This window comes from Alligator mississippiensis, chromosome 16 (genome assembly GCF_030867095.1).
Source record: "Alligator mississippiensis isolate rAllMis1 chromosome 16, rAllMis1, whole genome shotgun sequence".
Lineage (NCBI taxonomy): Eukaryota > Metazoa > Chordata > Crocodylia > Alligatoridae > Alligator > Alligator mississippiensis.
In genome coordinates, this window is record NC_081839.1 from 21,955,086 (window position 1) to 21,967,238 (window position 12,153).

General features: G+C 49.9%; 1 protein-coding gene across 3 annotated transcripts; it reads right to left on the reverse strand.

Moving 5' to 3' along the window:
• Nucleotides 1-269: 269 nt before the first annotated feature.
• LOC102563932 (cryptochrome-1) lies at nucleotides 270-12,051 on the reverse strand. 3 transcript variants are annotated; one of them, XM_006275603.4, is made up of 11 exons: nucleotides 11,307-12,050; nucleotides 10,103-10,339; nucleotides 9,447-9,641; nucleotides 9,186-9,304; nucleotides 8,716-8,870; nucleotides 7,925-8,065; nucleotides 6,983-7,150; nucleotides 6,115-6,255; nucleotides 2,807-2,958; nucleotides 2,050-2,279; nucleotides 270-1,569 (listed from the first exon to the last, which is right to left on the reverse strand). In XM_006275603.4, exons 2-11 carry the CDS (start codon nucleotides 10,315-10,317, stop codon nucleotides 1,493-1,495), a joined length of 1,593 nt encoding a protein of 530 aa, XP_006275665.1. In that variant the 5' UTR covers nucleotides 10,318-10,339; nucleotides 11,307-12,050; the 3' UTR covers nucleotides 270-1,492. The 3 variants fall into 3 exon arrangements, with proteins under 3 accessions (XP_006275665.1, XP_019345655.1, XP_019345657.1); XM_019490110.2 differs by having other exon boundaries at nucleotides 10,103-10,351; XM_019490112.2 differs by lacking the exon at nucleotides 7,925-8,065 and having other exon boundaries at nucleotides 10,103-10,351; nucleotides 11,307-12,051.
• Between the last annotated feature and the right edge of the window lie 102 nt (nucleotides 12,052-12,153).

Here is a 12,153-nt window from a genome sequence, read left to right on the forward strand (position 1 = left end):
CCATATGAGAATATCTGCTGATGGCAACCACCTATGCTTTCCCCTTAATTAAGATAAAAATCCCAAACAGGTTTATTGCCTAAGGCAGAAAAACATGGAAAAGAACGTTAAGTTTGGAGACAGATATACAGAAAGGCCCTATTGCTAGCTTCTGACCTGAAGCAACCCCCAGTGTTCTCTGTTTTAAACAGCAAGCAAGCTCTAATTCCTCCAGCTTCCTTGGTTCTCTGCATGATTCAGGGTATCATTTTCCCTTCACAAGAGCCAAGTATAAACAAACTGCTCATTTATTGATTAGATCAGACTACTAAAACATTTTATACAGAATACATTTTGTAAAAACAAAAAATGATAAAAATTAGTATAGTTTATCATTAGCTGCTGATGGAGACCAAGCATGATGGTAGCCAGCCCAATTTGGGGGGATATCTGCATGTCTGGAAAGTATCCCCAAATATGACCCACTGCAGTTTTGAGTACAGATTTTCAAGAGAGGATGTATCCAGGTGATGATGGAATTAAGCAAGGAATGAACAGAGTGGAACAGGTTCTAGGGGACGTGAGTGACAATGAGCAAGCAGCACTGCAAGATCAGTACAAGGCAGCCCCAGAGTCCGATTCCTCCTGACCTTACAAGGGATATGACTGATCATCAGCACCACTTCCCGGGGCAGGGGCCTTCAGAAACATGCAGGTCTTTTTATTTGCTCATAAATAAAAATTGCTTCTCTGCTCCCTGAAAGCTGGCTGTATATTTGGGCTCATAATGCAAGAGCCAGAGGCATGTCTCATACCAGATGAGTCTGTGCATATTTGTTATGTCACTTCCTCCAAGAGACTTTCAAGGAGGAAAAAAGTAATTTTTTAAAAGCCAGGTTTTAAATGTGGGTCAGGGTTCATGGGACAATGGATCAGCATGGAGGGAGGAGGGTATGTGGGGCTGGTACTTCACTAAAGGGCTGGGCTCACTTTCCAAATCTGCCACAGTGATCTGGACAAGTCTGGGAGCGCACAACAGCTTCCATTGGGAACCTGCCCACCATTCCCTAGGTCTCAGCTTGCTGTGTTTAAAATGGGGACAGTCACACTCTCCTCCTCCCTTCCCCCCCTTCCTCCCCCCCGTCAGCATCCTGGGACAGTAAATCCATTGCATAGCACTCATTTCTCAGACTGATCCAGTGTTTCCCTGGGGTTTCAAAGACACCATATGTTTGGCTAAGAAGCAGCATGAGAAATGCCAGCCTGAAGGGCTGAAGAAAGAAATTTAGTATACTTCCCAAGCCAATGGCATAGCTGGTACTAAAAAACTACAGCAGCTCCCTTGAATTTAGGCAATCTGGGTCAGAACAACCCCCAAGACCCTGTTACACAGCCAGCTGGGATATAAACGGGGTCTTATGATGTTTGAGTCATGCATGGCAGCTGACACTCCTGCCTTCAGGCCCAGAAGGAACAGGGCCACTGGGTTAAGATCTGACCTGCACTGAAGGATTCAGCTGCTTTTGGCCTTTGGTTTCTTTGTCAGCAGTTCAACCACAGAGGGACCAGCCGGCAGCTTCCGTTTGCCACCTAATGAGAGAGGAGAGCAGCCAGGTGATTTGACTGAGGAGGGCAGGAGTGTCCTACCTTCCCCACACAGACACTGCACTTGTGCACCAAGTCCTGTGGATAGAGTGACTTAGAGCATGGGTGGCTCGGAAAGGTCTGGCACCCCTCAGCTGGTAGGAAGAGCCATGCAGTAATGTAATGACATTGATTTTTAAGGGCATTTTTCATTCCTGTCTCAAAGCACTTCACAGAGTAGGCAAGTATCTCTGGGGAACCTGGGCCCAGTGCAGGGCTGTGACTAACCTGATGTGTCCCTCCCCAAGGGCAGAGTGAAGCAAGGTTAATAAATCTTAGGGCTTCCTTGTCACAGGCTGATACTGTCTCAACCAGGCTACACTGCTCCACCCAGGCAGAGTTGTCCCTGCTTCCCATCCCCTTGCATTCCATGCATCAACCTTAGATACCCCAGGCTCCAAAATAGCTCAGTGGGAGCATGATTACCTTTCTTGGTACTCTCTTTCTCCACCTGGGCAGCTTTGCTGTGTGACCGCTGGGCATACGCTGCCTTCATGCGCATGATGTTCCTCTTGCTGAGAGCTTCATGCTCCACGATAGGTTTGGGGTAGTCTCTGCCAATGATGCAGCCTGCCTGCTCCTGCATGCTTCTTGGTGCCTTCCAGGGCTCATAGATGTACTCAGCAGGGAACTTCCTGAGGATGGGGAGGTATTTCCTGTGCAACAACCAAGCCCCAGGGAAAAGGAATCAGCAACCACACAAGAAACAAGCCAACATGGGAATACAGTGGTCTCCTGACAGACCTAGTGGACCCACAGGGTAGGAACAGCAACTACAGCAGCTGCTTTCAATACTGTATGACCCAACCTCACAAGGAGGCCTGGTGGTGGACAGTCTCCTTGATCCACCCACTTTTTAGCCCCTCACTTGCCAGCCAGGAGGCAATCTGACCACAGCAGCTAAAAAAAAAGACAAAAGTTCCCAAATGCTGAGGCTACCCAAGAGCTATTGATTGTTGGTGACTAGCGATCACCACCAAGCTGAGTTAGCCTGAGACCAAGAGCCGAGAGGAGCAAGCATCCTCTCCCATCACTAGTTCCTTTGGATGGACAGAGTCCTGTGAACCCTTTGCAATGGGTGTTCCAGCCAAACACCACTGAGCAAGTACTCACAGGCTTCAGCAAATACCCACATCTCTCCCAGGGCAGGCTGGGCTCAGACCTGGCCTCTGCTTAAACCTACTTAATATACGCTCCACTCTTGTCCGTCTTCTTGCCGAAGGCAACAGGTGAGTAGACACGAAAGAACTGGTGGAAAAAGGCACTTGCCGACAGCCACTGCCAGTTGCCAGCATTCAGGGACCAGTCAGCATCCAGCAGCAGCTCCTCAAAGACCTGAAATGGGAAGTGTGGAGGGAGTGGGAAAGGACTAGAGGCAAAAAGCCTCCGTACCTCCCCCACACCTGAAAGCACACCACTCCCCTTTACCCTGGGCTCCACTGGTTACCAGCCTAAATATGACCTTGGCCCATAGTTGTTGGGCTGTGGACACCAAAGCAGGGGAGAGGTGTTACCCTCAGGCAGCAGGTCCCTAGGAAGTCACTGCTGTCAGCCTGCAGGCTGGTCTTGCTGTCCATGCCCTGCAGTAGGCAGGCAGAGAAGGGAGGACAGGAACAAGACAGTAAGAGAGGTCTTGATGAAATCAAGCCAGCAGGCTCTGCCAGTTCCTTCATCCCAAGGAGGATGGAAGAACTGGCAGAGGAGAGCTTAGAGCCCTTAGCAATGTTCTTCATGAAGTTGCGGGAGATGGGCCAGGTACCAGAGGACTGGAAAAGGGACAACAAAGTGCCCCTCTTTAAAAAAAAAAAAAAAAAAAAAAAAAGGCAAAAAGGGGGACCTGAGGAACTACAGACTAGTTAACCTCACCTCAATACCTGGGAAGTGACTGGAGTATATCCTAAGGAAGGCCATTTGCAAACCTCTAGAAGACGAAAAGCCAATCACAAGCAGCCAGCATGGATTTATGAAAAACAAATTACATCAAGCAAATCTGATCTCCTTTGACAAAGTAACTACTTGGATGAAGGAAATGGATACAGTGTATCTGGACTTCAGCAAGGCTTTAGACAAAGTTCCTCACAACCTTCTGGCAAACCAATTGGAGAAATGTGAATGACATGAAACTCCTACAAGGTGGATAGATAACGGGCTCAGCGGCCGCAAGCAAAGGGTAATGATTAACGGGTCCATGTCAGAATGGCAGGAGGTTCCAAGTGGAGCCCCACAGGGGCCTGTCCTGGGCCCAGTGCTGTTCAGCATGTTTATTAGTGATTGAAATGTGGATGTGGGCATAGAAAGCTTCTTGCGCAAGTTTGCAGACAACACAAAACTGGAAAGGATGCAAAAATTGATGCAAGTGCAATTCAGGAGGATCTCAACAGATTGGAAGATTAGGCTAGAGCTAACAGAATGAAGTTCAATGTGGACAAATGCAAACTGCTATACCTTGGGAAGAATGATCAAAAACATAAATATAAAACGGGGGACACCTGGCTGGATGGCAGCTTGATGGAAAAGGACTTGGGAGTCTTTATAGAACACAGATTCAATGAGTCTACAGTGTGATGTAGCCACACAAAATGTGAATGCAGTTTTGGACTGCATCGATAGAAGCATTAGGTGCAAGACGTGGGAGGTGATACTCCTCTCTACTTGGCACTGGTTAGGCCTCATTTGGAGTACTGTGTACAGTTCTAGGCTCCACATTTAAAAAAAAAACACATGGAGAAGTTAGAGAGGGTCTAGAGCCAGGCAACAAAGATGATCAAGGGCTTAGAAGGCAAGTCATATGAAGAGAGGTTGAAGGAGCTAGGTATGATCAGCTTGTCAAAAAGGTGCTTAAGGGGGGACATGATAGCAGTCTTCAAATACTTGAAGTGCTGCCATAAAGAAGAGGGAAAGCACCTTTTCTCTCTTGCTGCAGCTCATAGGCTAGAAGCTGCAACAAAGTAAGTTTAGATTGGACATCTGGGAAAACTTTTTCAGTGTTAGAGCAGTAAGGTAGCAGAATAGACTCTCTAGGGTAGCTATGGACTCTCCCTCACTGGAGGTTCCAGAAAAGGTTGATGATGATCTAGGCATAGCTATGCCTATGTTCTGCTATGGGTATTTCCCATAGCTTCTGAGCCTTGCTGGTTGTCCCCACTCCCCACCCCCCTTTTCTGTTACGTGCATCAGGGTGTTTTTAAGCCTCACCAAAGGCACTGGGTGTTGGCTACAACCAAAGCGGGGGACTTTGACTGGGGCATGCCAGTGCTCCTGCTGGGAACCAAGCCAGAGGTTCCTGGCTGGAGGGTCTTGCCCTTCCACTCAGGGTCAGACTGATCACCAGATTTGGGGGCAGGAAGAAATGTTAACCCATGGTCAGATTGGTATTGACTGTAGAGGGTTTTGCCTTCCTCTGTAGCGTGGGGCATGGCCTTCTACCTGGGATCTCTTGAATATATATGGACAACATTTCATAGAAGCAAGATGCTGGCTGCTATGGTTCCCTGCTTTAACAGTGGCAGGTTAGGATGTTAGGTCTGTGTTGCATCAGAGTTGAGGGTAGTCTTGTGCAGAGTTTACATGATGGCTTGTATAGGATGGTTTGGATAGGGATGATCCTGGCTCAGGCAGGGGGTTAGACTAGATCAGGCTTAGACATTCCTGGGTACATGTGCCAGAGAGTGGCATGAGAAGGCATTTTGCTTGGCACTCATGCCTTGGAGAAGGGGCCGGGGCTGGGCTGCCCCAACAAGGATTAGGCCCCTCATGGCTTCTTGGCCATCTGCCCCTGGCATGCCAGCATCTTAGAAGTCAACGTTGTATTTTGGCACTCTGCCCAAAAACACTACTGGCCCCTGGGCTAGATGCATCTCTGGAGGTCCCATCCAGCCCTACTTCTCTACAATTCTAGGATTCTATGAAAGCAGGAAATTCCTTTCCTACTGACTACTACTGGCATAGGCCAGCAAATGCAGCCAGGAATTGCCTTCAGATTCGCTTCTCTCTGAAACTACAAGAAACTCCAGGGACTGGAAAAAGAAGCCTCAGCTTTGGAAGAGTAAAGACAGCCCTGTAAGTGATATAAAATACCACTGATATGGGTGCCCTATTACTGTAGTTAGGGAACAGCCACTTCAGAGTGCAGGCAAAGTAGGGGCCACTGGAACAGGCAGGTGCCACTCCCTTGCACTGTAGTGTGGGGAGCTATTCCCTATGCTCGGCTTGCTGTGTGGGCCCAGAGGTCCAGGCAGGCTAAAGCCTCAAACCCTCACCAAATACTCTGAAGAGGTTTGGTTTCTAACTGGATAAGAAGCCACTGAAGCTCTCAGCAGTCTCTGGCTTCTCTCCCATTCAAAGCCAGCCACAGATAGTATCACTGGCAACTGCCGGAGCATCCCTTGCCCTTAGTGATTTTGTTAAGCAACCCCTGACAAGACCTACGCAGTGCCCCTCTCACAGTGGGACCACAGTGCCATGAGTTAGCAGCAGACAAAAGCTGCTGACCTTTTGTCCCTCCTCCCAGGACACCCAGAGGTCTCCTCGTGTCAGGAAGCAGGCCACAGCATGCCGGGCCAAGTGATGGATCCAGCCTTCAGTGCGCAGCTGGGTCATGATGGCATCAATGAAGGGGTAGCCCGTCCGGCCCTGCCAAAGAAACAGAACTTGAGATTAACCCCCAGCAGACTGACCCAGCCAGGTACTTACAGGGCAGCTCCAGCAAGGCCAAGAGCACCTCACTCAGGCTATGTGAAGCTGCCCCCAGAGCTCAGGCCCAGACTGATAAAGACCATATAACTATTGTTAATCATGGGGCTCTCTGCTAGTTGACATGGCAGGTGCTGAGCTTTTGACACTGAAGGACCAGGCTTGGGCCAAGACCTGGATTCCCAGACCAGTATGATTTCTTCTCATAACTGTATCCATCTTCAGAACACAGACTTGTCACACTGTATAAAATAAGTCCTTGTACTAAACAGCTGTCCTTTAAAGACAAGCACAAGATATTGTGGGTCAGAATGATTCCTGGGAGAACTGCAGACACCTCCAGATGTATTTGGCCTCTGAGCACAAAGCCTAATACAAATCATCCAGTTTTAATATGTGGCTGCAGCTTTCAGTGAATGCATATTAGGAACTGATGAAGCTTGCTGCAGTTCTTCCAGCAAAACATCAGAAATCCAGGGCCTTGACTCCCAGGTGTTCCATCTAGTCCGCACAATCTCTATTGCCTTTGGCCTTGTTCCTGAATTCTCCATCGGTTAGAGTAGGAGCAGGGCCTTTGGAGTACCTAGCCAAAAGGCACTACAGTGAAGATCAAGCTGCTGTCATTGGAGTATTTTAGTGTCTGGCTCACACTGGCAAGATTGAATACCTCCTTCCATGCCTTGACATACTCCGGGTTGTCATCCCAGTCCACCTGCACACAGATGGGGTTTCCCTCCATCCTGTTGAAGTTGGGGATCCCAGCCCCTGCTGTGTAGAAGAACTCCCGCCACAGCAGCTGCCCGTGCAAAGAAACTGGTGGGGAGGAGTGTTTCTTCTGCAAGAATGAACACAAGAACATTAAAGAAGGTTGCCCTGGAAAGGGATCTCTGGTTACTGCTATTGGCTTCTGAGCCTTGCTGTGCCCATTCACTGGATTCTCTGAGACCTCTGCTATTAGGACTGGCTAGAGCTGGGCATAATCCAGGGAGGGGTTTTCCAAACTTCTTGCACAAAAACAGTGTAGCCAAAGCACTGCAGCCTTGACTTGCAACCCTCCTATTACTCCAGTTATGGGATACCCCCATGCGACTCAGTCAAAGCACCTTAAACCTGGTCCATGATATACTCTGCTGTTCCAGGCCTGGACTCTCTTGACCAGAAGTTACCCATAACACCAAACTGTGAAGTCCTTTGGAAATATGGACAAACTCAGATTAGGACAAGGCTCTCTTGCAATCTGAGGGTGCAACCCCAGGCCCCCAATGCTCAGAGCTAATTCTAACTTGCTGCATTATTCATCTCACCCAAGTACTGTCTTGCTGAGTAGGTCCTACTGCCATACAAGCTCTATGTCTTTTGGCTCAAAGACAGCCTCCTCTCTGATCAAGGCACGCGGATAATTTAACTTATTGAGAGCAGTAGAAATTATTCCAAAAGCCCCGTGCCCCAGAAGCTTCAGCAGTCCCTGCAGAGCACAATTCACTGGTCAGGAACACTATTACATCCACCTCATACCTGCCTGCTCCAGTAGTTTAATGTCACTGCACCAGACAGCAAGGAGCTACCACCTAATAAAAGTACTACCAAGTTGAGTGGGCCACTGCCTTACCCCTCTGTAGATCTCAGCCAGCTTCCACCAGAAGGTTCGCACTGACAAGCAGCCAAACTTAACGTAAGGGCTGAGCACAGTGGTGCTTGGGCTGAGGGTGTTGGGCTCCGTGTCAGGCTTCTTAAAGTTACACACCCAGGTCTGAGAAAGGAAAGGCAAGGAGGTGAGAGGAAGCTAAAGCTCAGCTGTGCAAAGCAGGGGCTCTTTGTCCGAGGAAAAGGGAGAAGGACTGAATGTCTTTTCCTCCCCAGGAGCTGGCTGGGAGTTTCTGACAAAACTTATTGTACCTAGGAAAGATGATTTATTAAAAAAAAAAAAGTTTATGCTTTAAAGAGAATTTTTCATGTTCCAAGCCAAATCAGCCAAATCAATTTAAAATCCATGAGTCAGTCAAGAACCATGCATGGCCCTACTACCACCAAACATCCTCCACCCTACCTGGGGCTTCAGATGTTTCCAAATCCTTTGGCAGGCATCCTACGTGCAGGCCCAAGTCCAGAGGCATGGGGTTCAGATGCCCCTGAGTTTTGCTTGCTCTCAGCCATAAGGCCATGGGAGTAAACTAGGGATTAAAGTATAAACTTTCCCTTCAAATGTAGTTTTATGGGAAATACTGGCACTGTTTTGGTCCCTCAGTGCTACTCCTGCCAAAGTCCAGGTAACCCAAGTGCAAAGTTGCGTGCAATCCCGAGATGTCCTGCGACACTTTTTGCTTTATAACTCAGTAAATCAGTGTCAGCTCTTCCCTGGAGAAGGCAGAAGGAGAGACAGGATTAATGCTGGACACCTACCATCCTCTTCATGTGAAAAGCCAGCCTGGAAAGTGCCTCAGATTCCCCCCCTGGGTAGAGACAAGGACCTGCTTCCTTTGGGTCCTGTCCCAGCTCCTCCAGTGTAGGGATCTCATACTTTGGATCACGGTTGTCTCTGCCAGGAGTACAGCAATCTGGGGAAACATGCAGTCAGTGCTGCTGTTCTGAAATACACTGTACATTCCTCTAGCCCCTTCAGCCGTAAAGAATCTCAAAAATGCCTTACAGAACTAAATTCCTAACACAAGCACCGGAATGCAGCCACCTCTGGGGTAGAAGCCAGCCTCACAACACCAGGAGCTAGGAAAGGAAATGAAAGTGACTCCTTGTCTGCTGGGCACTCAAGGAGGATTTGGGGGAATTTAACAATCCCAGAAGTTTGCAGACCCAGTCCTGGAATCTCTAGCAGAAAACTATCATATTAACAGAAGGATTTGCCCCATACTCACCCTTCAGGGTCTCCAGAGTGGGAGCTAGCACAGGCTGCTTTGGGGGTCCCAGCCCAGCCAGCACAGCTTGCAGCTGTCTATAGGTCAGAGGCACTTTGCCATTGTTCTCAGCAATTACCCTGTGGAAAACAAAGGGTTTTCCATTACCAGGGGCAAGACTACAAGGCAAAGAGCGCCCGCACCTTCATCTTCTTATGGCTTAAGCAACTTTAATGTGCAGAAGTGAACGAGCCTGGCAGGGTCCCCATCCCTGGTACCAACCTGTCAGTGTCGTACAAGGTGTGGGACACTTTCTGGATAACCTGGACACCATGTGCAGCTGCCAGCCTCACTACCTCTGCATCACGCTGCTTGGAGTAGGGCTCTGTATCTACCTCAAATGTCAGCCGTGTCACCTTCCATGCTTTAAAAAGGCCCGGGAACACCTCTGCTGGATGGCCACGCACCACAAACAGCCTGTAGAGACATGGTCAGCACCTGCAGTCAGCCAGAGGCTGGGGAAAGGCTCAGCACAGAAACTCAGGCTTGGCCCAAGTCAGGAGAGGAAACTGCATGTTGGGACCTATATTGCCCCCAGGGCTGACCAGGGCACTCCCAAGTGAGAGGGAGTATTGCAAGCTGGGACCTGCATCTCCACAGTAACTCTTTCCTGAGGTATTAAGGGACCCCTCAGGCACCTTGCTGAGAGATCAATGGGTGCCTCTGGTTCTAGACTATTGCTCTGGCTTCTGATCCAATGAAGCATAATTCCAGCATGTATCAGGCCAAGGCTTGTAAGCCCACAGCTCTCTCTGAATGCGCTGAGAGTCCTGCAGGAGAGGCTTGCAAAAATCAAGCCTAAGGTATTTCCATGTTTCACTCCTGAGCCAGCCTGAGGACAGCTTGCCTGCATTGACACCTGCTCAGATTGTACTTGCCTTGAATTCAGTTTCTTCAGGCTCTCATCCAAATCCTTCAGCGACTCAACCAGAAACCTCCAACGGTTGACACTGACCTGCATGTTCTTTGGGAACCAGGGGTCAAGGATGAAGATGGGATATAGCTCACTGCAGTCTTTCATTGCTGCCAACAAGGCAGGGTTATCGTGCAGACGCAGCCCCTTGCGGAACCAGTGGATGCAGCTGTGCTTCATTCCGAGTTCAGCTTGTCACTTCCTGCTCCTTTGCCTTAGGACAGTGGCCAAGAGGGGGGAGACAACACAAATGGAGCTTAGACCCTTGGGAACAACATATGCAACCCCCAAGCCTAACAGGACCACACATGCTGTCAACACTTGCCCTGCAGGAAACTACCCTGTGTACATTGTCCACGCCTGTAGAAAGGAGTTGTTGGAAGATGTTAGACTGGCAGCCATGGAAACGAAAGTTTTTGATCTACCAACTAACTGAAACCATACAAACCTCAGCCCTCCTCTCCCCTCCTAGCATGCCTCAGCAGGGAAAAGGAAGTAAAAGTCTCTAGGACTAGGAGAGAGCATCATCCTGCCCATCACTGAAACCCCATTCTGGTGAGCCAGGCAATGCCACTTTTTTTGGTAACTCTCCACAAGAAACCAGAGAGAAATCACCCAGCAGCTGTTAACCGTTAGCAGCTGTCAGTTGCCACCAGTCTGGACTGGATTTCCAGTGACCTCCCAGTCCACAGCCCAGTACCCAACTTTCCCAGAACAAGATTGGGAAAAAGCTGTGGGACAGAGAGCATGTGGTTTCCTAACTTTAACTTGAGCAGATTAAAAAAAAAATTAAGGAACATATCCTGACCTTATCTCAGGGGCCTCTGGCTACTACCCTGCTTCAAAAAGCCGCAGACTAAACTAACAGAAAAGCCAAAAAGTACCATACAGATCCTCTTTGCCATGTGCTGTAATTAAGGAGTAAATGAACAACCTCTCCAAACCTTCCTAGACAGCACTTGGAGGGCAAGCTGCAAACCACAAGGGGAAGCTTTAAAACACCATTAAAGGAAAAGGAGAACCCCTCTATGCAATTTCCTCTGTAATGCAAATTGTCCCTTCAGTGCACACAGCTAGATCCCCTCCCACCCAGCGGAAAACCTAGGCATGCTCATGGCCCACTGCACTGCACTGCCCCTTCACACTGATCTAGCCCCGCATTTTCTCACCTGATCCAGCTGTTTCTCCTTTGGGGCTTCTTGATGCACAAAGCTCCCTTCAAAGCACACTCCAAGGCCCCAGGAGCCTGTCCAGCCGCTCCTCTTGGTGCCCGCTCAAACTGGCTGCAGAGACACTGGCTGTGGCGAGGGGGAACCCCGAGGCTGGTTGGGGAAACACGTCTGTTTCTGGCTTTCCTTTGCAGAGAGGTTACAAAACCAGCCGCTGTCACTCCACCCACGCAGGGCCTGTAGGCTGCAGTCACACAACCAGGGGAGGGCAAAGCACTGAGCTTGCCTCTTCCTCTCGGCACTGGGCTGATTCACCGCTGGGAAGGAACCACGCCTGGCAGTGTAAATCAGATGCTTCGGCGCGGGACGAAGGGGTGGTTCAAGCTCTCACCTTAAACGCAGGGAGCTGCAGGATCACTGTTCAGCCACCCCAGAGATCTGGCACGTGGCTGAAAATCCCAGCGCACGTTTGTCTCAGTGTGAAAAAAAGTGACAAGGCGCAGCTCTTGGCTGGGGCTCCCACAGACATGTCCCCAACACAGAGCAGGGCAGAGGAACCCCTTCGTCTTCCCTTTTTTCTTCGTGACCGGCAGAGCGACGGGGAAACCCCCGTGACTAGTACAGTGCTTGGGGGGAAGCGCCTGCCCTGGGCCGCAGCCGCCCTCGGGGATGCGGAGCTCGGCGCGGGGCCGAGGATTTTTGCTCCTGGGGAAACACTCGGGTCGCTCCTGTCGCGCGGCTGGCTCGGGGCCGTGGCTGGGCTCAAGCCGGGCTGCAGTGCCCGCCAGCCTCCGCCCCGTCGCCGTGCCGCGGGCCGTGGGTACAGGCCGCACGTGCGCTCTGCCTC